The 25,187-nt window shown below is 44.0% G+C and overlaps 3 protein-coding genes across 5 annotated transcripts; 1 reads left to right on the top strand and 2 right to left on the bottom strand.

The window, feature by feature from the left end:
• Positions 1-104: 104 nt before the first annotated feature.
• Positions 105-19,537, bottom strand: LOC308312801 (protein CutA homolog). 3 transcript variants are annotated; one of them, XM_080759518.1, is made up of 7 exons: positions 18,316-18,369; positions 17,435-17,497; positions 10,205-10,353; positions 9,200-9,259; positions 2,171-2,216; positions 1,596-1,645; positions 105-352 (listed from the first exon to the last, which is right to left on the bottom strand). In XM_080759518.1, exons 2-7 carry the CDS (start codon positions 17,492-17,494, stop codon positions 253-255), a joined length of 465 nt encoding a protein of 154 aa, XP_080615644.1. In that variant the 5' UTR covers positions 17,495-17,497; positions 18,316-18,369; the 3' UTR covers positions 105-252. The 3 variants fall into 3 exon arrangements, with proteins under 3 accessions (XP_080615644.1, XP_080615643.1, XP_080615645.1); XM_080759517.1 differs by lacking the exons at positions 17,435-17,497; positions 18,316-18,369 and adding an exon at positions 19,102-19,537; XM_080759519.1 differs by lacking the exon at positions 17,435-17,497 and having other exon boundaries at positions 18,316-18,389.
• On the bottom strand, positions 11,900-16,224 carry LOC308312761 (bifunctional glutamate/proline--tRNA ligase-like). The gene has a single exon (XM_080759468.1). The coding sequence runs from the start codon at positions 16,137-16,139 to the stop codon at positions 11,907-11,909; it is 4,233 nt and encodes a 1,410-aa protein (XP_080615594.1). The 5' UTR covers positions 16,140-16,224; the 3' UTR covers positions 11,900-11,906.
• A 3-nt stretch (positions 19,538-19,540) lies between the features above and the next one.
• On the top strand, positions 19,541-24,934 carry LOC308312802 (uncharacterized protein). Its single transcript, XM_080759520.1, has 5 exons — positions 19,541-19,664; positions 21,068-21,205; positions 21,470-21,564; positions 22,295-22,370; positions 23,780-24,934. Exons 4-5 carry the CDS (start codon positions 22,352-22,354, stop codon positions 24,472-24,474), a joined length of 714 nt encoding a protein of 237 aa, XP_080615646.1. The 5' UTR covers positions 19,541-19,664; positions 21,068-21,205; positions 21,470-21,564; positions 22,295-22,351; the 3' UTR covers positions 24,475-24,934.
• The last annotated feature ends 253 nt before the right edge of the window (positions 24,935-25,187 follow it).

The following is a 25,187-nucleotide window of genomic DNA, read 5'->3' as shown; positions in this document are numbered from 1 at the left end:
CGTTAGGCTTGGTCCTCTTGGAGAAAGGGGATGGGGAGAAACAAAACAGACAAAAACTAAATACCTTGTATTTTGCCAGGAAAAATAAAACTAACAAAACCAAATAATAATGAAATCCACAGGGCATCTTTATTGACTTTTACTATTCCACGAGTATACAGTTCATGTTCAGTAACTATGGAATGATGTAAATTCTGCTGAAAGGTAAACGTTTTTGTTGCTTCACAAATGTGCCAGTATGTTTAGTTGTCTTTATTCGGGAACCACGTCTCCGATCCACTTGAGGTAGGGCGGGTTGCCCTGGTCGATTGGCAGGCTAATGACTTCAGCCACTTCATAGGGGTGGTTGGAGCTGGAAAGCACAACCAATCAATGGGAGTTATCCGCACACACATGCCAAGGTTATAATATTTTGGGATTTGTCATTATAGTTTCGTTTTAGTTTAAACTTTTTTTTTCTCTTCTAATTCAGTTAGTTTAAATTCGGTTTTAAAGCGGGTTTGCTAGTTTGTATTAGATTTTTCTTTGTGACAACGATTAGTTTTTAGTTTTTATTAGTGTTATACTTTGGGTTTTTTGTCATGTGCAGGATTAAAAAAGGCCAGGGTTAGTAAAGTCTATTGTGTAATAAAAGATACCGTTTGTCGAGAAAAAGTAAGGGCAATTTATAATTTAGTTGTCATTAGTTTTGTAAAGACAATACAGTTTCAGTTAACGAAAATGTTTCATTTTTAGTTTAGCTTTAATTATAATGACCTTGACGCACAGGCACAGTCAAGGCTGTGATAGCGTGAACCAACTGCTCCACTTTGAATCATCTGAGTATAAAGGGTTTAGAAAATATTATGACATAATGACAGCAATGTTCCCTTTAATTAATTGCACCTGCCACGGTCACAATGACATGCTTTTCTCGTTTTAGTTTTAATGTCAATGTCAAGATGCAACATAATTATCATCTGCTTTGAATTCTATTCATTTGATAACACAATTTGGTTTCTGTAAACAAAGGGCTCACTTATAACCTGCTAAAGCAACTGTAGTCACGACTTAAGATGTGATTGAACAAGTGGTTCCAAGGACCACCATAACTCTGAAAGTATACAGATGGAACCAAATGTACACTTACAAATTAACTGAGAGTTCATTTGTAAACTCTCAGTCACAGATAATAAATTCTACCTCTGTTGGTTGGTATTCCCAACCAGCAAATATGACGTGAGAGCAACATGGCCGCTGTGTGAAAGTGAATACATTACTACTACTACATACTATTACATACTATTCTGGACTGAACATTCGACACAAACGGCAGAACTACAAGGTTGTAGATGTGCTACTTTCACCCAAAACATTTAGTGCAGAGGGAAAACCGGGAAGGGGCCTAATATAGGCCCCTGGGGGACTCCAGTCAACCAAGTGGGTTTTATGTGGTTGAACAGAACAGGTCATTATTAGGAAGGTGGTCCTAAACTATGAACCCACAATGACATTAGTGATAAACCCTAATAAAAAAAAAGGGATTATAGTTCACTTGCAGGCTAGCAACCTCTTTCTACCACCTCTGGCCACAGTATACATTGATTATATCTTACCGGACATATTCGGCAAGGGCAGGCACTTTAGTACTTCTGGTCTTGATCATCTAAAAGCACAACAAATTAGTTGAATCATCAGTTAATTAAGCCAACTGCAGTTCAAATAAGGCTTTTCTGTCCTGCCCTCAGTTTCTTTCCTGCAAATACGTGATTGTGCTTTTGTGGATGAGCTTTATTAACTTGTTTAACATGGTTTGTCGTTTTTCGGATAAGAAATGTTACCAAATGTCATTTATTATAGGCCTACAGTATATCGATGCTGTTGGGCAGTAACCTCATCTCCATATTTTAACAGTTTTTTTCATAAATTAATAACCTACTTGCCTACGTATACTAACATCGTCACACTAAAGTATAAAAAGTAGCAGATCCACAAGCTTGAAACTTGACGCGACGCGCTTTGTGCTTGTAGATCTGCTACTTTTGTGCTTATAGAGCTTTAGTTCTCTACTAATGATTGCTTAATATTGTTGTTGAAATACTAGATACCTAAACAGTCAAAGAAAATACATAAAACTGGGTTTTAAACTGAGTTGTAGATTCTAGCATCATGTTGGGTAACAGACACTTACCAGCAGCACTTCACTGTCCTCCTCAATCTTACCCTGCCATTCATATCTGAGGACAACAAGAATAAAGTATAATAATCTATCATCTCCTGATCAAAACATGTGCCCAAAGGACTGACTACTGCACTAAATAAAACATTCAGCCATGTTGTACTGTACAACTTTCAAAACCATGCATTTCTACAATGCATTCAAATAATTCAGTTGAATTTTAAAAAGCCTTTGTCATGGCTTTAACCAATTTTGGCCGGGAACCCCTTTTGGTGTTTTAATCATTGTTATAATTTTGCTATTGAAAAATAGCAGATCTAGGTCTGCTATTTTTGAAAAATCGTGAAAATATTTATTTCAGAAAATTGGAGGATTTAGAAGATATATTTATTTATTTTGAGGTCAGGCCTAAATGGGTTGCTGGGCAAAAGATTAAAAAAAAGACCATGACAATAAAGGCTTTTAAAACTCAACTGAGCGGAGTGCCGTGGAAGTTCACCTTTTTTTCCCCCACACTCGGATTCAGCCCCCACTACTCAAGGGAAGGAACATAATTATGTTTACATGGACTGAGTTTAGTTAGACTTTCACTTAAACTCTCTTCAGTCTCTAAACTACTTTATGTAAAAAATGCCCCCTCTATTCAGTAAACATTATATCCATGTTTTCATTAGTACCCCACATGACAAGCCATGCAGATGTTGATAAGGTAAGCAGGTATGCATATTGACCATTTCTTCCTATAGTCACACAGGATCCTCCAGCAAGGGCAGAATCCGTTTTACCGGCCCGGCAGGCCGGTAAAAAGGGCCGGCCGGCCGGTCCTTAAAAGGGCCGGCCGGTCTTAAAAGGGCCGGCCGGTCCTTAAAAGGGCCGGCCGGTCTAAAAAGGGCCGGCCGGTCTTAAAAGGGCCGGCCGGTTGTAAAAAGGGCCGGCCGGTCGTAAAAAGGGCCGGCCGGTCGTAAAAAGGGCCGGCCGGCCGATTTTTTTTTTTTTTTTTTTTTTTTTTTTTTTAAGTTAATTTTTTTTTTTTTGTAACTCTGTCATTTCTCAACCGTTTTGGATGGGGGTGGTCTCATTTGAATCGTGCCGCCCCCCCCGGGGGCATCCTTGGGGGTCTCAAAGTTGGGGGACCCCCCGGGACCCCCAGGGACCCCCAAATGGTAACTCTGTCATTTCTCTACCGTTTTGGATGGGGGTGGTCTCATTTGAATCGTGCCGCCCCCCCCGGGGGCATCCTTGGGGGTCTCAAAGTTGGGGGACCCCCCGGGACCCCCAGGGACCCCCAAATGGTAACTCTGTCATTTCTCTACCGTTTTGGATGGGGGTGGTCTCATTTGAATCGTGTCGCCCCCCCGGGGGCATCCTTGGGGGTCTCAAAGTTGGGGGACCTCCAGGGACCCCCAAATGGTAACTCTGTCATTTCTCTACCGTTTTGGACGGGGGTGGTGTCATTTGAATCGTGTCGCGTCCCTGGGGGCGTCTTTGGGGGTCTCAAGGTTGGGGGCCCCCGGGGACCCCCAAATGGTAACTATGTCATTTCTCTACCGTTTTGGACGGGGGTGGTCTCATTTGAATCGTCTCGCCCCCCCGGGGGCGTCTTTGGGGGTCTCAAGGTCTCAGGGACCCCCAAATTGTAACTCTGTCATTTATCTACTTTTTTGGACGTGGGGGTTAGCTTGTTGCACTTACTCACTCATCATTTTCATTGTAATGGATTTATTGACATTCAATTCAAATTGTCATTTATTTAATCATGATGCATTTAATTTGTATAACAGCATTTTAAAAATCAAATCCTCTTAAAGTTAATTTAGACTAAATGTCAAGGCAAAATTGTGTTAATATTTATTCATACATTTTCTATGATGAATTATACAGTTATTATTATTATTAATTATACAGGGCGCATCGGACGTTGTGATTTTTCAGGGAGGCCGCCAACTCGTGATAGGGAGTCCTAAAACTGCTGAAATGTTTTGAAAAAATGTGGATTATTTTTTGAAACTTTTTTTTTTCCAAATATGACAAGATGTTTCACTTGTGCTGTATGCTTCATTATGTAAAATGTGTTTGAAATGAAATGTAATGTGACATGTTTTGAATTACATTGCGTTCAAGAAATTGTCATTGTCTTAATATTATTATGTGAATTTGATATGAATTGATTCGCCAATGTAGTTGCTAATGAATGAATGTATGAAATACTTTATTTTATCTCATGCATAATTGTAATGTTTTAAAAAATGAAATAAAAATGTAAAAAAAAAAATGCATGAGAAAACAACGGGTCTTCGCTCTTCGCGCATGCGCACATCTACAGTACCCTGTTGAATGCATATTCCATACACTTGAATATAAACACATGGTTGAGATAACATTGTTCATTTGTGTCTAACATCAATGGGAACTAGAGATGCTAAGTGCTAACATTGATAACAGCTAAAGTGCATTAATGGCAAACTTTTTTTTTAAATGTTCTTTTTTAGCCTATATTGTGTATGGACACAATAGCTACATTTTAGACTGTATCATTATTGTATATTATATTTAAAAAAAATAGACAGACAAACAGACAGACAGATAGATTGGCAGGCAGGCAGGCAGGCAGACAGACAGACAGTGTGTGCGTATACAGTGTGTGTGCGTGCGTGCGTGCTTCATCGTATTTATTATTATTATTATTAATAATAATAATATTTATACTTCATTGTATTTAATATTATTATTATTATTATTATTATTATTACTATTACTATTACTATTACTATTACTATTATTTATATTTATATTTATACTTTATTGTATTTATTATTATTATTATTATTATTATTATTATTATTTATATTTATACTTCATCATATTTTTATTATTATTATTATTTTATCTCTTTTCCTACTTGGATCCGTAGCCACTGGCACTGCCTGGTTTGTCCATCTGTACCTGCATGCATAGATTGATTGCTCAGTAGGGCCAGTAGGGCCAAGTTAGGGCCCTAGGAAGGAGGGAGAAAGGAAGGAAGCAAGGAAGCCCAGTAGGGCCCAGTAGAACCCAGTAGGACCCAGTAGGACCCAATAGGGCCCAGTAGGGCCCAGTTAGGGCCCTAGGAAGGAGGGAGGAAGGAAGGAAGGAAGCAAGGAAGGAAGGAGTGTGAGTGTGAGTGTGAGTGTGTGTGTGTGTGTGTGTGTGTGTGTGTGCAATGCAATTGGGGTACTTGGTATGCTAAATGATGTATAGGAGTCGAGTGGCACACACACACACACACACACACACACACACACACACACACACACACACACTCACACTCCTTCCTTGCTTCCTTCCTCCCTCCTTCCTAGGACCCTAACTTGGCCCTACTGGCCCTACTGAGCAATCAATCTATGCATGCAGGTACAGATGGACAAACCAGGCAGTGCCAGTGGCTACGGATTCAAGTAGGAAAAGACATAAAATACTAATAATAATAAATACGATGAAGTATAAATATAAATAATAATAATAATAATAATAATATTAAATACAATGAAGTATAAATATAAATATTAATAATAATAAATACGATGAAGCACACACGCACACACACACTGTATACGCACACACGCACACACACACACTGTATACGCACGCACACACACACACACACAAACACACTGTATACGCACGCACGCACACACACACACACACACTGTATACGCACGCACGCACACACACACACACACACTGTATACGCACGCACGCACACACACACACACACAAACACACTGTATACGCACGCACGCACACACACACACACACACTGTATACGCACGCACGCACACACACACACACACTGTATACGCACGCACACACACACACACTGTATATGCATGCACGCACACACACACACTGTATACGCACGCACACACACACAAACACTGTATACACACGCACGCACACACACAGACTGTATACGCACGCACGTACGCACGCACGCACGCATACACGCACGCACAATGTATGCGCATGCACGCACACACACTGTATACGCACGCACACACTGTCTGTCTGTCTGCCTGTCTGTCTGTCTGCCTGCCTGTCTGTCTGTCTGTCTGTCTGTCTGTTTGTCTGTTTGTCTATTTTTTTTAATATAATATACAATAATGATACAGTCTAAAATGTAGCTATTGTGTCCATACACAATATAGGCTAAAAAAGAACATTTAAAAAAAAAAGTTTGCCATGTGCAAGTTTCGAACTCGCACCTACATGGAGCAGTGACTCCAGGGGCGAGAGCGCTGACCGCTACACTACCAAAGGACTACATTAATTTCGAGATTTGTACTACTAGGATAAATAACCTGCACCGCGGCAGGCAAAATAAAAATACCAAAGTCAACCTTTTACGTCGCAAATGGGTAGCTATAGACCCGACGAGTCATCAAACCGCCACGAGGAGTTCTAATATGCCGACGTATTCATCAAACCGCCACAACGTATAATAAACCGCCATACAACGTATTAATTAATAGTTGCGACTTACGTCAACCGCCTTTAACAGTTGTATTGAGTTGTACTTGAAATGTACTGTAATTCTGCAAACTTAATAAACCAACCAATCAATCATGACTTGAAAAAGAAGACACTTTAGTGGCTTGTATATCTGCTGTTAATGGTGCGTTTCGTCTATTTTTGTTTTTACAGTAAAATGTACCTGCTTTGCACTACTGCATGCTTCAATGAGGAATGCTAACAACAGAACCATGCTAGTTAGCTAACACATCGTACGGACTGGTCTATTTTATTGTAACCACAGTTTACATTAGTGTATGTGTTTATTTCTAGTTTTATATAAAAGCAACAAAATACATTTTCGTTGTGGCTTGACTGTTTATTGCACAGTAATTGAGTAATTAATTGCACAGTTTTGTCGGGTAACGGCGAGCCTTGTCAGAGGGAAATAGATTGGTTAAATGTCCATTACTGAAAAGTGTGTGTGTGAGAGAGCTATAGTAAGAATAATATGCAAATTGTTCTCTCTGTCTCCCTCCCATAAATAAATATCTATCATGACAATGTCAAGATTTACCATGTGGGGGTCCCCGAACCTCCTCCCGATAATGCGCCCATAGAGGCAACACGATTCCAACCAACCCCTGTCCAAAACAGTTGAGAATTGATAGTTACCATGGGGGGGTCCCCGCACTTTGAGACCCCCAAAGACACCCCCGGGGACGCAACACGATTCAAATGAGACCACCCCCATCCAAAACGGTTGAGAAATGACAGAGTTACCATTTGGGGGTCCCTGGGGGTCCCTGGGGGCCCCCCAACCTTGAGACTCCCAAAGACTCCCCCGGGGACGCGACACGATTCAAATGAGACCACCCCCATCCAAAACGGTTGAGAAATGACAGAGTTACCATTTGGGGGTCCCTGGGGGTCCCGGGGGGTCCCCCAACTTTGAGACCCCCAAGGATGCCCCCGGGGGGGCGGCACGATTCAAATGAGACAACCCCCATCCAAAAGGGTTGAGAAATGACAGTTACCATTTGGGGGTCCCTGGGGGTCCCGGGGGGTCCCCCAACTTTGAGACCCCCAAGGATGCCCCCGGGGGGGCGGCACGATTCAAATGAGACCACCCCCATCCAAAACGGTAGAGAAATGACAGAGTTACCATTTGGGGGTCCCTGGGGGTCCCCGGGGGGTCCCCGAACCTTGAGACCCCCAAAGACGCCCCCGGGAACGCAACACGATTCAAATGAGACCACCCCCATCCAAAACGGTTGAGAAATGACAGAGTTACCAAAAAAAAAAATTAACTTGGAAAAAAAAAAAAAAAAAAAAAAAAAAAAAAAAATCCGGCCGGCCGACCCTTAAAACGACCGGCCGGCCCTTTTTACAACCGGCCGGCCCTTTTAAGACCGGCCGGCCCTTTTAAGACCGGCCGGCCCTTTTAAGGACCGGCCGGCCCTTTTAAGGACCGGCCGGCCCTTTTAAGGACCGGCCGGCCCTTTTTACCGGCCCTTTTTACCGGCCGGCCCTTTTAAGGACCGGCCGGCCCTTTTTACCGGCCCTTTTTACCGGCCCTTTTTACCGGCCCTTTTTACCGGCCGGCCCTTTTAAGGACCGGCCGGCCCTTTTAAGGACCGGCCGGCCCTGTTTACCGGCCGGCCTGCCGGGCCGGTAAAACGGATTCTGCCCTCCCTCGGATGTCCAGCGGTTCTGGCCCATCCTAAACATTGTTTGCCTTTCATTTCTCTCTCTATATCTAAAGAGTTACAAGGTAAGGGTATGTGGGTCAGCCTGCCTGTCATTACATATTGGCAGATTTTAAATTAAACTGTTCCAACTGTTGGCTGGCTGTTGTAGGCTAATATTCAACAAAGCAAAACAGGCCTAAGGAGAAAAATGTACACTTTGTTGTTTTGTTTGAAGAGGTGCGTGGGAGTTACTGCATATGAAGTGCTGCAGCCTACACAGCAGTTTGGTGTACATTCCGAGTTATGCAACTCAGAACAAATTATGAGAATCAAAAAGAGCAATTACATTCCTCTCTCTCTCACTGAAAAGACATTTGAATTGCTATTCAATTAAACTTTATAATTACATAATTCTTTCCCTACATTTTCTTTCTCCCACGATTTTGTAACTCATTTTTCACCCGGTGCCAATTGCCTAAGCTTTAATCCTGGACGATACACTCCCTCCCGCCTACCTGGGAAGTGGGGAGAGCCCCGAACTGAGCTAATGCTTGCTCCATGGAAGGAAAGAAACATGCGCAATGGGCTATATGCAGCCAACACTTCCGCGTTCAGCTTCCTTGGTCTCAACTGCACATGTTTCTTTCCTTCCATGGAGCGCCATGGAGCAACATGGCGTCGCCCGTACGGTCTTCGTGTCTCGTCCTCTTTAGACAGTCCTTGCAATGCATGAGGAGTGAGCAGGTCGCTTCTTATCACCTAACCGAGGGGAGTTTCCCCGGTAGGACGTATGAAGGAACACATTATTCCAACCATTTCCTTTCCCCTCCATCAGGTGCCCTCGCTGACCGGACAAACTTACACAGATTTGATGGCAGGGATGATGTTGACACAAGCAGCCAGCTTCTTCTCCACAATACCTCTGTGAGAAACAAATGGATCAATTAACCACAATCAAATCTACAAGTGGAGCCAAGTGCTGTGAGGGGCTAAATAAATATGTAGCGTGAATACAGGATATTTTGTTAGTGCCTGCATGGAATACAGAGAAAGGCTGAGTGTGCCAATTAGCCGCCTTTCTTAATAAATATCCTTTGTTTAGCTTTTATTTTTATTTTCTCCTTTTCAGTCTATCAAAGGTTTTATGGTCATGATCAACCAGGATCCTGGATGGCTTGATTCAAGGCTTAAAATAATTGATGTAAATAAACATGTTTGTAAATCTCTATGGGGAAAAGGAATGGCAGATTTTTCAGTGCTGCCAGAAAACCTATGCCCTATTCTCATGGAAACTACAAATGATAGCGTGCACACTGACTGCACGGCACACCCAAAAACATATTTCAGCCACTTCTTTACACATGTTAACCTGTGATGTGATGATGAGAAGATGAAACTGGCTCCAGAAAAAACTGACTACAGTAACAAGTCTGTAGATATTTATTTTTTACTTCTAACCAAACTATGAACTGAATATGAAGGACCTCAATGGAAACAAGCCATAGGCTTTCTTTGGTTTAAAATCCTCTTATATTGTATTTAACTCTACTTTGCTGTGCTTTTTGCATTAATGCTAATAAATCAATCAATCAATAAGCTATAATCCTAATTCTTACAATGAGAAAGAAGGCACAACACCGTGTATCTGCTTTTATTAAACGAAGACCCAGAAGGTTCGAAAAAACGTTTATTTAATAAAAGTTTCCTGGGAGAACATATATTAGGTGTGCGGACAACCCTTCTTTCTCATTGTACGGAGTTTTCTGAGATGTGTGTGCTTCCTTTTGGATCATATCTATAATCCTAATTCTTAACATATCATGAGAAAATATGGATACAGCCATTATGGATAGAGACAGACTGTCACCTGGCCAGGTCTCTTGCCACCGTGTCGTTGGGACAGGTGACAAAGGCTGTAGAATGCGTGCCAGATGTGTACGTCTCGGATGCCATGGAAAACGCTCTCAGTCCGACAGTCCTCAGCAGCTGGAACATCAACCCGCTCACCAGGACGGTCTATGATGATGATGACGACGTCGGCATGGAAACAGAGGCAAGATGACATGTCAACATGTGGGAACACCAGAGGGAGCAAGGCAAACAGAACTGGACATGCACAACAATGTAGGGTATAGCCCTAGAATGCCTGTGATCTTACATGCATTGAATTTATTCCCAAAATACCCAGTCATAGATCGGCCCCATCCGCACACGGTTAGCAGACTCCGGCTGCTACGCGGCCGCTAGAGGCGGGATCTTAAATTATAATGTCCAGGCCACCAGAAAAAAGGAAACCCAAAGGAATTATCTTAATAGTTATAAGAATATAGTGCTGCCAGTTTGAGACCATAAGGACCATTTTAGAAAACCCAGAGTTGGAACCAAAGCTTTCGCTTTAAGACACAATGAAATAGAACCTTTGAGAGAGAACTTTGAATGTACCCAAATGAAGCAAAATAAATACATATATTTTACCTTTAAAATGATTGAAATATACCCTTTAAATCCTTAAGTTACCAAGGCAGCAAACTTTTAGAACACCCTTTGAAACCAAAAATAGAAAGACCAGTCTAAGTAATTTTAGAAAGACGCAAGGACCGAGACCACATGTACAATTGAAGCATTTTCTGCAGAGGTCCTGAGATAGTCCGAGTGATAGTCAGAGTACAGTAACCAAGGGAACACGAGGAGGAAAGGACAGAAAGAAAAAGAAATAATGGACACAGTGATGCTGTTCTCCAGCAATAACTACAGTACATCACTAACATTCTGAGTGTAAAGTGGAAAATGAACCAAAAGTGTAACAATTAACACCATTTTATTTTACCGAGCACCCACGTTTTCATATTTTCCAAACCAAGTACTATGGAGTTTGGACAGCTGGACTCTTGGGCGTTCCAAGATATCATATGAAAAACAACATTAGGAGGATAGTCCATGGAACAACATATTTTGAGATGGGGGTCGGTGGCCAAATACATATCATTTTTGGGGTCCTTGACATAGAAAACCACTGAGAACCACTGACATAGAAACATTGTTTTTTTTTTCTTCTTATCCCACGATTTTGCAACCCATTATTTTCACCCAGTGTCAATTATCTAATGTAATCCTGGAGCGCTACACTTCCTCTGCCAACCTAGGGGGGCAGCGGCCTGACCTCATGCTCCCTTCTATGCATGAGGAGTCCAAGCTGCTTCTTTTCACCTGACAGGGGAGAGTTTCCCCGGCCGGACGTAGCGCGTGGAAGGAACATGTTATTCCGACCAGTTCCTTTCCCCTCCATCAGGCGCCCCGGCTGCCCAAGAGGAGGTAGTTTATAGAGACCAGGATTACTGCATGTTTTTTGTGAGTACCTACCATAGGGGACATGGGGAGAACATGCAAAACCCACAGAGAAAGCCTTTTTTAATTAATTTTTTTTATCAACGCTTCTTTATACATTTTTCAAGTCACATATGAGTGAAAAGTAGCATACAAACATTTTTGAGATTTTTGAAAACCTTTTTTTTTAATTGGCCTCAGGTCTAAATGGGTTAAACCACACTGTCCACCATCGTCATATTTGTTTAGTAGCTGCGTCCAAACAGGGTGTAGAACTGAGCAGCTTCCTTGCCGCTCACACACATCTGTCCAGGCTGCGGTTTCCTCAGGGGTTCGAAGGGGATACACAGACTCTTGGCTCCCATGGACGGGGCCCCGGGCTCCAGGTCCTGGTCCCTGGCTGTGGTTTTCTTAATCCAGTCCTCGCAGTCGATGCCTCCGCAGAACGGAATCTGGACAATCTTGCCCTGGTCCAGTTCTTTCTGAAACTCCTCCATTGAGTCTGCAGCCACCATGTGTTGTTTCAGGTCATCACAAGCCTTCTTATACAGGTTGGTCTGGATCTCCTCCAGTACATGTGGGAGTCTGTTCTCCACTTCAGCCTCTGCCACAGTGAGGCGCTCTTTCGTGTCTCTCCTCACAGCAACACACTGATTCTGCTTGATGTCTTTAGGACCGACCTCCAGCCGGATTGGCACTCCCTTTTGTTCCCAGTGGGCGAACTTCCATCCAGGCTTGTAGTTGTCTCGGAGGTCAGCCTTCACCCTGACGTCAGCTTTCCGCAGCCTGCTGAGATACTGGGAACACTTGGCCATGATGGCGTCTTTCTCTGCCTGTGGCAGGTCAGCTGTGATACCACAGGGAATGATGATCACCTGTTGGCAGGCGACACGGGGCGGCAGCACCAGGCCCATGTTGTCTCCGTGGACCATGGTCAGAACGCCGATGGTCCTGGTGGTGAGGCCCCACGAGTTCTGGTACACAAACTGCTTCTGCTTCTTAGGGTCCTCGAACTCAATCCCAAACATCTCGGCAAAGTTCTGACCCAGATGGTGAGATGTGGCTCCCTGGATGGCTCTGCCACTAGCAGAGATGAAGGCCTCTACTGTGGTGGTGTAATCCCCTCCGGCAAACTTCTCCTTTTCCGTCTTCCTGCCTTTTACCACAGGGATGGCCATCAGCTCCTCATAAACTCTGGCATACAAGTCCAGGATCTGCAACACCTCCTCCGCTGCTTCTTCCTTGGTGGCGAAGGCTGTGTGTCCCTCTTGCCACAAGAACTCTCTGGTCCTCAGGAACGGCTGGGGATGTTTAAACTCCCAGCGCACAACATTACACCACTGGTTCAGTTTGATGGGCAGGTCTCTGTGGGACTGAACCCATTTGGCGTAGGCTGGGTACATCACCGTCTCACTGGTGGGTCTGACAGCAATGGGTTCTGCCAGCTCCGTCTTCCCCGAGCGAGTCACCCATGCCACCTCTGGGGCAAAGTCTGCGATGTGGGTCGCTTCCTTCTCCAGGGCAGCCTGGGACACAAACATGGGGAAGTAGCAGTTCTCCACTCCCATCTTCTTAATCTCCTTGTCGAAGAAGTCTTTGATGGTCTCCCAGATGGCAAAGGACCACGGACGGAGGACGTAACAGCCACTGACGTCATAATACTCGATCATCTCTGCCTTGGTTATCACCTCGGAATACCAGCCTGCCAGGTTCTCCTCTTTCTTGGCTTCTATTCCCAACCGTGTCTGCTTCTTGGGCGCCTGGCCTTCTCCTCCAGCGCCTCCTGAAGAGTCCTTGCCTTGGCCACCCTTCTCTCCCTTGGCCTTCTTCCATCCTCCTCGTCCTCCCTGCTTCTCGGACTTGTTCTCCCTCTCCTTGCGGTTCTTGTCCTCTCCACCGGTGGCCCCTGCAGCAGCCACAGGCTTGTAGTCCTCTCCGCTCAAGCTGTTGTACTGGTTCTTCAGGGCCAGCAGGGACACTGCCTCATCCACCTGATCCTTGGGGGCTTTGTCAGGCCTATATTCCTGGCCAGTGGCCTGCTTGTACCGTGCTTTCAGAGCTAGCAGCTGTTTCACGGCTGCATCAACCTGCTCCTTTGGAGCTTTCTCCGACTTCAGCTTCCGCACAACGTCTCCCTGTTCAGCTACCTGCTCATGCAGGCCTGCTGAGGAGGGGGTGGTGGAGGAGGTGGGAGGAGGAAAGCTGGAGGCAAGTGTGGTGTTTCCAGGTTTATACTCTTTCCCCGTCAACTGTTTGAACTCTGCTTTAGCTGCTGGAGACTTGGCAGGGACAGCGGGAGTGTTTTTGGCTGCCTGGGCCTTGCTCCTGTCCTTGGAGCCGGCCGTGGGCATGTCTTTAGTGTGTCCGTCTGGGATGAAAATCAGCACACATGGGCTCTCCTTGCAGCTGTTAGGGCTGATTGGCTCGTAAGGCTGGTCACATATGTAAAAGCCACGCCTCTGCAGCTGGATAATGTCACCTTTCTTCAGGTTCTTCAGACAGGGATCTCCCAGCATCCTCTCCTCCAACTTGCTTTCTTTGTTGATGTACTCTTTGAAGTCGTCCTCTTTCCCCAGGACAGGCTTGGAGATGAGGTGTTGGTAGTTGACACAGATTGTAGGGAGCAGTGGGGCTCTGTTTGTGACCGCCAGCCAGGTTATCTTGGTGGTCTTCTTGAAGTCCTTGTTGTCCAGGTTCAAACAAGCCTCCATGGAAAGCACCTTACCACTGGAATCCTTATTGATTTTGGTGATGACGAGGTTCCCCAAGTTAATGAAGGTTACCATCTCGCCCTCCTTGAAGGTCTCTGCGTCTCCCGCCTCCACCAGCACCCGGGGTCCATACCACACCTCCTTCTTCCCCACCTCCTCATTCTTGGGGTGTTTGGCAGCCTCCTTCATCTCCTCAGCGGCTTCAGGGATGTCAACAGGGACCACATATGAGCTGGACAATGCGGTGTATCTGGGAGCCACAGGGTCTATCACCTTCTTGTTAAAGGCCCAGATCTTGTCCCACTCCATGTTCACCACCGACCTGGATCCTCCCTGAGCAGCGATAAACTGTTTGAGGCCCTCGACAGTCATTCCTCTTCTCAGCACTCCTCGGACGGTGGGGAAACGGGGGTCGTCCCAGCCATCGACGTAGCCCTGGCCCACGAACCAGGCGAGCTTCCTCTTGGACAGTACAGTGTTGTTGAGGTTGAGCCTGGCATACTCCCAAATGTAGGGCTTCCTGAGTCGCAGTGCATCGATCACCCAGTAGAACTGGTCATCACGGTCATGGTACTCGGTGGTCCTCAGAGCGTGGGTCACCCCCTCTACGCTGTCCACAATGGGACAGGCAAAGTCGTACGTTGGGTACACCTTGTAAGTGCTGCCTGTGCGGGGATGGGGAGCGTTCTTGCAGCGGTAGAGGGTGGGGTCTCTCATGCAGCCGTTGTTGGACGCCATGTCGATCTTGGCTCTCATACAGCAAGTCTGACCACGCTCTGTACCAGCCTTCATCTCCTCCCACATCTTAAAGTTCTGCTCCACCGAGTTGCTGCGGTTCTTGGACTCAATGCGCTGCTCTCTCTCCTGCTTCATCTGCTCTGGTGGCGTGTCATCGATGTAGGCTTTGCACTCAGTCAGCAGCTGCTCTGCCAGACGCTGGATGGTGGGGAAGTGGTTGCTGGTGTATGTGAACTGGTCCGGATATATCTGTAGCATGGAAACATCTTCCAGGATCACCTTCTCAAAGTCCTCCTTCTCCTTCTCAGGGTTGGTGTCATCGAAGCGCATGATGAACTTGCCTTGAAATGTCACCTGGTAGTGCTGGTTCAGGAGAGCAGCTTTGGCATGGCCAATGTGCAGGTACCCGCTGGCCTCTGGGGGAAAGCGGACCACGACTTTTCGCATCTCAGCTCCTGGCAGCTCAACAAATTTCCCCACATCCTGTTTTTTCTCCCTCTCCTCCGAGTTGGACTTATGTGGGGGAGCTTTGCCCTTGGTCCACTTGCTGCCCACAGCAGTGAATGGCATCTGAGAAGCCAGGAGATTAAACCATCGATGGACATGGAGGAAGGATCCATCCTGACCGGACCACTCCACATGGCCATTGAGTGCAGCCCAGACACAGAGGTCAGCCAGGGTGACAATATTCCCCACCAGGAAGGTTCTGATGGACAGGGTCTTGTCCAGGTCCTCCAGGGCTTCTGTGAGCCCGGTCTGACCACAGAGACGCCGGGCGCTGAACTCCAGCCAGTGCTCCACCTCTGTCTGTTCCATCATGTTGGATCCGTAAAGGCCCAGGGCGGGGGCCATGCAAGCCAGGTAGCGTGCAATGGAGTTAACATCCGTGAAATGCAGAGCATCCGAGATGCGGAGCCTGGTGTCTTTGCCCTCCTCCACAGAGAGCTTCACGCTCCCCTTCACGTGCTCTGCAGCCAACAGCGCCACCAGGGGCGGGTTGTTGGAGTTAATGGTGAGGCGTAAGGCCATGATCCACGTCCCCAAATACCTTTATGACGGTTTTGTTGTTTTTCACTCGTTTAGAATAACCTCAACATAGTGTGGCAGTTTGTACACTGTGTGCTGTCAGAGTGATGTCAAAATTATGTCATTATTCCGCTGTCAGAGTGATGTGTTATCATTCCCATCTGAAGATCCAAGTGATGATGTCAGTGTTGGTATGCCCATATATGGGTATTCAACAATAATAACAACAATGTGACGTCAATTCCCATCTTAAAAACCATGGACCATTAATGCTTCTAAATCTAACCTTTGAATAACAGTCCTTATCAATCCTATTTAACATATTTGTTCGATTCACTATTATTGCACTCCCAGAACAATGCATTCCCAGTGTAATCATGTAAGTCAGTGGTTGTCAACCGTTTTCATATCAAGGCCCGTTATTTATTCTGCATTTGAGCCACAGACCTTTGATGACATTTAGCGAAGCCTCAATGTTTTGTTATCGTTGGATGACATTTTGTCCACAATTCCATGTTGTATTGATGCCAAATACAAAACTTGTACTGCCATTTTCCTTTCTTGCTATATATAAAATATAGAAACACCAAAGCCAAACAAACATGCAAATCCAATATTGTACTATTTGACACAACCTTGTGGTGCATGAGTGTACCATTGCTTAGTTGACAGAGAAGATTGTGTGCATCTCAATGCCTATATTCAGGCCAGGTGCTGGATGTCAGGCATCAAGGCAAACATCAAGGAAGAGGAAGAAGTTTTCAGAACTCTGAGATTTACTTTATTTTAAGACAACAAATTGCAACATTTTAACCGACTAGGTCTTGTTGAGTCATAGTCAGTCACCGAGAAATCTCTCCTGTCAAGTTCATACATTTCGACGTATGTAAACTGCTCACAAAAAATCTGGAAACTTAACTTAAGTTGATTATTTCTCTCCTGTAGTAATACCAATTGGTATTGCATTTTATATAATGTTGATGTTCCATAGGAGAGAACAGGCAAACTTTGGTCAAAATAACAATTGTTCTCTACTGTTCCTGTTCTAATGTGTGGACTTCTTGTAAATTAAGTAATGCGGATGTTTAACAATAATTGAACTCTTGAGTGTAAAAATGAAACTCTCAAGAGTTAAAGATTTATAAGGCTCCATTTGGTTGCCAACTTTCCATCATTTAGCTGGGGGGACCACCTGGAACCTCGACAGAGACAACTGGTGGTCCCCGGACCACTGGTTGAAAACCACTGATGCAAGTGTCAATAAATGTGCAGAAAGAATGCATAGAACATGCACTCACCAGGACCAGTGATTTCATAGACACGCCTTGTAATGTCTCTGCGGGCAGTCCAATGCGCATTGCCTGGGCAAGGCAAATAACATTATAGCTATAAGCTATAGCTACTGTACAGTAACTTAATAACTCTATAAACAACAACAGTGGTTCCCTAACTTTTTCATGTCAAGGACCCCCAAATTGACACTAATTAGCCCGCAGACCCCATTTGAAAAGATATGCCAGGGACCCCCATAAGAGAAGACTTTTACGGCGCTAGCAGTGATTCTCAACCCGTTTAATTTCAAGTACCCCCAGTTTGACATGTTCATCTATGGACCCCCATTTAATGGCATGTTTATCTCTAGGACCCCCAATTTATATTGTAAAATCAATGTTAATTTAACTCTGACTGAGCGTACAAATGTCCATTTGGTTCCATTTGAGTTACAGACCCATAAGGGTTAATTTGCTTCCAAACTATATAATTTAGCTGGGGACCCCCTGGAACTCCCTCAAGGACCCCTGGGGGTTCCCGGACCCCACTTTGGGAACCACTGCCCTAAAAGGTAAACACAAACAGCCAGCATTCACAAAATAGTCAGTGCATCAAAAAGCGTTATAGGCTATAGGACCTTTAAATTGACAAAAGGCGTTTTGGATTAAGACATTCATATATGTATTTGATCGAGTCTGACTTTTGCTTTCAATAAAATACATATATTGATCAAAGGCTGAAAGGGCGTTTAATATAGTTGATATTGTAATCCATTAAACAACTTAACAATCAAGCTTGTCAAACATAACTACAGCCGTGTTCGTAACGGCAAGATGGGCGGAGAACACCGCCAAATGTATCAAAGCTGATCATGCAATAATAAGAACAACAGAACAACTTTCTGTACCTTTTGGCAGCTGTCTGAATTAAAAAATGCCAGCAGCAGCAGCAGCACGTTAAACACGGCTACCGTAAAGTGCAGTAATGGTATGTGTCTGTCAAACTGTCGTAAGCGCGAATCCTGTGTTACGCCTATCGCGGCCGGGACATGACCGATCTAGAAGCTCACAGGGCGTCGAGTGGGCGACGCGTTGTGGGCTTGTAGATCAGCCATGTCCCGGCCGGTGGTACGACGAAGCCTAATGATCAGGCATGCGAAGCAGTGTTGCCATGTCCGCGGATTATAAGCGACATTGGATTTGTTATTTCTGTGATTTACATTTTTATTAAGTAAAAAAGAAAAGCACTAAGACTTGTTTACATAAGGCCAAGGGTGGATAAGGTGGGTTGTTTCCTAATGTTGTTTAACCAGGGTTTCATTTTCAAGACAAGGACACTTAGGACAGCCAAATTCATGAAAACATTTTATGCCAGGAAGGACCCCAGGACCCCTTGACAAGATTTGCTTTGTTAAAATGTTTACAAAATATTCCACCTTTTTCTAATTGTCTAGGATTTTCTGATTATTTACAAAGGAGGGCGAAGGCCAGGCTCGCTTCTTTTTGGGATTGTTTTCACATACCTCGTTGCTTAATTCTCTCACAAAACCTGGCAACACTGATTCGGAGCTATGGCGGACTGATCATCAAGAGAGATTCACAATCAAAACAATCTGGATGTATAGAAACTTAATTCTTATATTATTATAATTTTCGTGCGTTGTATGTTAAAGTTTAGGTGGGGTCTAACGTACGGACATAATGGCTCCACCACCCACGTGCACACCACACGCGTGTTGTCCTTCAGTCCTTGTTTCCGAAGGTTTGAACAAAATGTCTTCGTCTTCGTCCTCGGCGGTGTTTCGTGCACGCGTGGAGTGCGTGCTGCAGGCGGTGATGGCCCACACCGCCACGGAGATGGTCCGGCTCTTTGAAGAAGCTCTGGGGACCACCGAGGCGCTGCAGAGCGACCAGCAGCGGAGCAGCAAGCTGTTGAATGAGAGCATCCCCTCTGTCTCTGCAGAGTCTGCACACACTACTGCTGAGACTGAGAGCATCCTCTCTGAGTCTGCAGAGTCTGCACACACTACTACTGCTGCTGAGACTGAGAGCATCCTCTCTGAGTCTGCAGCGTCTGCACACACTACTGCTGCTGCTGAGACTGAGAGCATCCTCTCTGAGTCTGCAGAGTGTGCATGCAGACTCTGCAGTCTGCTCTCAGTCTCAGCAGTAGTGTGTGCACACACTACTGCTGCTGCTGAGACTGAGAGCATCCTCTCGGAGTCTGCACACACTACTGCTGCTGCTGCTGAGACAGGTTTGTGAGCTGTTGTGACAGGATGTGAATGAATGTCTAAATCTAATGGAACAGTCAACCACCTTATATGCAACTCATTATGTGTATCCCTGCACTTTACACCAAATGACTTCAGGCTCATAGTCATAAATAGCAGGTAGGCTATACATATAGAAATACTGTTCCTAAACAGAGCAACTTACTTTAATTAAATTACCAAGTGAATGCAAAACATTGGAATACTGCTGTCAACTTTCACAAAGTCTATATCTATACCAAGCTCGCTCTGGTCCATAGCCTTCTACTGCTTCTACGATTCTGCCCTGCAGTATAAGGCTATTTCGGTTTTAAATCTCAAATCGAAATCAGACCAGCCTCTCCTCTTTAGCGTAAATAAAAAGAAAGTTTTTGCTACTCACCAAAACAAAGGGGGGTTGTGTCATTAGAAAGCCTACTTTCCTTAGTTAGTGGACGCACTCTGAGCCCCCCACCACACGTATAAACGGTACTTTTTGGCCAAAACAAAAGGGAATTTTGTTTCCACCGGTAAAAAAAATACTTTTAGTTACTCCACTGCGCCTTCTACCAATATTGCCCAAAAAGTACCGTTTATACGTGTGGTGGGGGGCTCAGAGTGTGTCCACTAAGGAAAGTAGGCTTTCTAATGACACAACCCGCCTTTGTTTTGATGAGTAGCAAAAACTTTATTTTTATTTACGCTAAAGAGGAGAGGCTGGTCTGATTTCGATTTGAGATTTAAAACCTAAAGTCCCATAGCCTTATACATTGTTCAACAGTTCAATGCTTTTGATTTTCATTTTTTTTATTGGTCTGTAAAGCTGCATTTCATTAGTCAGGGAATATTATCAGAAATTATCAGAATAATGCCAAATCTGCGAATACATTTCTTACCAAGAATTCTCTTCGTCAATGTGTTTGTAAAGGTGTCTGTCTACTAACATTTCCCACATTGGTTTCTATTCAACCACCCTAGCCTCCTAGGGCATTTTTGCCAGCTGCTGAAAGTTGAATATGTTAGTAGACAGTAGACACCCTTACCAACACATTGGTGAATAAAATTCTTGGTAAGAAATGTATTCCCAGGTTTTATTAACATCCTCTGACTGTCATGAAAGGTGCTCTATAAATATAGTTTTATTTATTTATTATTATTATTATTATTATTATTAGTAGTAGTAGTAGTTGGCATGGTTCCCAGAGTGACTCAATTGATGATGTATTGTACATCTTCGTAGTTTGTACATTGTTGTTGATTGAAACAAGTACAAGACCTGTCTGTGATGGTGCACAAGGGCTTTCGTCTTGAAACTGACCTAAGAGATGTGTGTGTGTGTGTGTGTGTGTGTGTGTGTGTGTGTGTGTGTGTGTGTGTGTGTGTGTGTGTGTGCATCTTCTAATAACAGCTTCAGACAGAAGGGCAGTGGGTGCAGAGGCTCTGCCTGTGGTGCAACAGGTGCTGAGTGGAGAAGAGGCTCTCTCTTTGTTCAGACCAGTTAAAGATGATGACTCGATCGTAACAGAAAGCCCTGGTCCTTCACAAGGTTATTATAGTGTTAAAATGTTCATTGTTATTTTTATTATTATTATTCTGTTTTTATTTTATTTTATTTAAATACGTTTTTTTTTATTTTCATAATAATGCTTGGTTTTTATCTTATTGGCGTTCCCGCATATCTTCCGGGTATCATGATGATGTAATGCGCATACCCTCTCTATACATTTTCAGTTAGTTATCGTTTCTTACAATCGTTTCTTTCTTTAAAAGTAAAATGTTTTTTTTCTCTCCCCATCATCACACATTGCAGGCAGAGATGTGAACTTGACCGGTCCTTTGTCGCACACCGCTGTCGGAGGAGGACACGTGAAGAGGAGCAGACGTCCACCGTGTCCACGCACTGTGGTCAGTATTTAAGTCATATCTGGTGCTTTTATCCAAAGCCATCACCCATTCACGCACACTCATACACCGACGGCAGAGGAAACCATGCAAGGCACCAACCTACACATCGTGGGTGAATTAGGGTTTCAGAGTCTTCCTCAAGGACACTTCGACACTAACTCTGGGCAGTGGCGGACTTATATATGTTTTAATCGTTTCAATTGAAACGGGGAGGCTCCTCCAGGAGCCTCCCCATTTTGTTGGCAAGATTTTTTTAAATAATTATGAATTATTAAAATGATGACGTCATGTTCGGGGCCTCTCGATCCTTAAGGCCACCCCTGACTCTGGGGGAGCCCGGGATCGAACTGGGAACCTCACGGTTCCCATCAGGCTGCTCTAGCGTCGTGCGTAGATTTGCTATTTCACTAGTTTGGGACTTTGGGCAAGCGTCTAATATCTGTTTTCGGCCTCGACCTGAAATGTTTGGGAAGCACTGCTTCAGTGCTAGCTTTGATGAAGACCGGTATAGGTTGTAACATGTTGGTTTAATAAAGATTCCGAATTTACGGCTTTTTTCAATAGATGTCTTATCCCGATTGATCCAGGAACACCTTTTTACTATTTTTATATATTGTATTTTGTATCTACCTGCACGTCTCCATCGAGCACCTGGTTTGCTTTCTTGCCACTGCTTTAGTGTGTCTAACAACACCAGAAGACATTCATGACTCTGCTTCATTTCTTAAAGGGGTCACAAACAGTGTCTCAGTTCTCGGTGGCGGCTGTTAAAACGGAGGAAGGCGCCATGGACGATGATTTTGAAGGTCAGTCTAATGGTGGCGCTAGAGAAAAAAGGCCATTTGGTCAGCAAAATCAATGGGGATCAATCATCCAGGAAGTGGCAAATTACATGGCAGTTCAGCCAGTAGTTTATGTTGCTTGAGACCAAAGCGGTGAAAAAACTGACATTGTCATCCTGTCTCCAATGGGACTAAAAATACATGCGATAACATGACCATAGGGTTGTCACAACTATTACATAAACGTCTAATAGTAAGTATTTGAGTTTCCATGTTGATAAAGATGTTCATACATTAAAAATGCAGAAATAGCAGATCTACTGTTAACACCCCCATCGCCCAGGACGAAGTTCTTTGTCCTTTCTATTAGTAACGCCCGACGGCAAAGATGAAGTTTTATCCGAAAGACGTTTATTGATATGAAAACGGATCGCATCGCTCCACAGCCTAGGAGCACCTGTTGCGGAAACAGTGAGACGTCAAACGAAAATCTTAAAACGTTAATAACTCGCAATTAAATCATCCCGTCTAATTATAAAAAGATATCCTGTGTTAGACGGCCCTCCGCTGTCCAGTCGCTAGTCGCGATAGATTTATTCTTACCTCCCGTTGTTGTCGATCGGCTCTAGAGTGGTGTGACTATCTAGCTGCTACAGACACATCCGGAACAACATCCGGTCCGTCGGTAAAAGTGCTCCGTTGCTATAAATCGACTGGGTGCTATAATTTAATGGAATAAATAACCCCGGGCAATTAAGGTGTATAAACTAAAACACCAATGTTATATATTTGTGTGACAATTAATCGTCAATTTAAATGAGTAATCGTACATTGATATCAACAGAAGGAGGTCAGAAGCATAACCAGTTCATCTGTTTGACCAGGGACAACCAGGGGTTTTCACATGGTCCCCTCCTATTTTCCTGTGCCAATTAATAGCCAATATATAAGCTCACAACCCGCTGCAATGTGAGTGACACATTAGATTGTCTGTTTTTGAGGGGCCCCTCCTATACACAGGTTTAATGTTTGTCTTTAGTTCAATGTTTGTTTTGTAAACGCTATGCTATGACAATGAAGGGAAAATTTACATAATGTGCCTCATTACGTCATATGGTCTCTTTACTGTTAATGTCGTTTAATGTTTGTGTTGGCACGGTTTGTTTTACATCACCATTACATCACCTAATCAACATGAGTTAGACTAGCGCCCCTCACTTCACACGGGTGTGATCTTTGGTAAATATTTGCCTATTATGACATGCTGAGAATAGGGATAAATTAGGGATAAACGTATTCGCCGTCGAGATCATCTTTTTACGCCTTTACCTACTTGGGCTCTCGTACTGTATGCCTACAGAGAACATTTTATTGATCCCTTACATGATCCCTCCTGCCATGCAGGTAAAATTGTAAATGACTTTGTGTTGCAGGTTATGATGACGTGGAACCAGAACACAGGAACCACACTGCTGAAGAGTTAGGAGAGGATGACAATACCTCCTACAGGCCTAGAAAGAGGCGGAAGCGGTACTCGAGAACCTTGTACACCGGCAAAAAGGGCACCAAAAGACCGTCCCAACACCAAAAGGATTGCCCAGGTGTCTTCGTTTGCGCATGCAGTTACTGTGGCAAGGAGTTTAACAGATTGTCGAGTTTGACCATCCACGAGAAAATCCACAGTAGAACGAGATACAGCTGCACTTTCTGCGACAAGACGTTTGTTCACGAAAAGACTTGCGTCGCCCACGAACACAGCCAACACAGCAACAAAAAATACGGGTGCTCCGACTGCGGGAAGATGTTTGAGAAGCATTTGGAGCGGGACCATCACGAGTGCATCGTGTTCACGGGATGTTTTGCGTTCTCCTGCACCGAATGCAACAAAGGCTTCAACAGGCAGTATATCCTTAAGAAGCACCAGCTGGCAGAGCATCCGGAGATTTTTAGTAATAAACAGAAAGTACAAGTACTAGTAGAAGTAGATGAAGTGAAGATAGAAGAGGAGTATGAGCAGGACATGTATGGGCAAGATATAGACCTTAAAAACCAGCATTCTGAGCAGCACATGGGCCTTAAAAACCAGGTGAATGAGCAGGACATGAGCCTCAAGAACGAGGTTCTTTAGCAGGATATTGGCCTAAACATCCAGGTTCATGAGCAGGACATGGGCCTAACGAGTCAGGTTTATGAGCTAGATATTATGGGCCACGAGGGTGAGCAGTATATGGGCTTCATGAATCTGCCAGAAAGCAGGCATTTTCATCTGAAATAACAATGCATGTACAGGATGTTCCAGAATAACAATGGGGTGAAGTCAAGACTATAGCGTAGTAGAGAATGAGATACATACTAAGTACTATATTTTATTTTTATGTCATCACTTCTCTCAAATCAGGTTAAAACAAGTGTTAAATTGCTCTATATTAATAATAATCATTGCTATAGCGTTGTTTTTTTTTAAGTAATGTTTATTTTTATTTTTTCTGTAGAGGAGTCAAAAGTACAATATAGGCCCGCCTAATTGTCTTTTGAAATGTAGTGACGTGAAGTATAGATATTCAACTCTATTTAACTAGTTTACCTATTCTGCATACTGTTAACTTACCGTAATACATCTTTTCAATTGCTATTAAAAGCACAGATACTCGAATGTCATTCTTTTCTGTGAATATTTGAATCCAGTTTGAATACTTTTATTAGACAAATTGAAAAACAGCACAATTAAGGCACCGTCTGACATCTAAGTCTAAAAGTCCTTTACATTGTGTTGTGTTATATGTATTCAATTCATCAACAAAATGAAGTCTAGAAAAATAAACGGACATAAAAACTACATAG

The sequence above is a fragment of the Protomyctophum bolini genome (assembly GCF_963924005.1).
Source record: "Protomyctophum bolini genome assembly, chromosome: 3".
NCBI classification, from domain to species: domain Eukaryota; kingdom Metazoa; phylum Chordata; class Actinopteri; order Myctophiformes; family Myctophidae; genus Protomyctophum; species Protomyctophum bolini.
The sequence above is the reverse complement of the archived record's forward strand: the minus strand, read 5'-3'. Positions and strand labels throughout refer to the sequence as shown.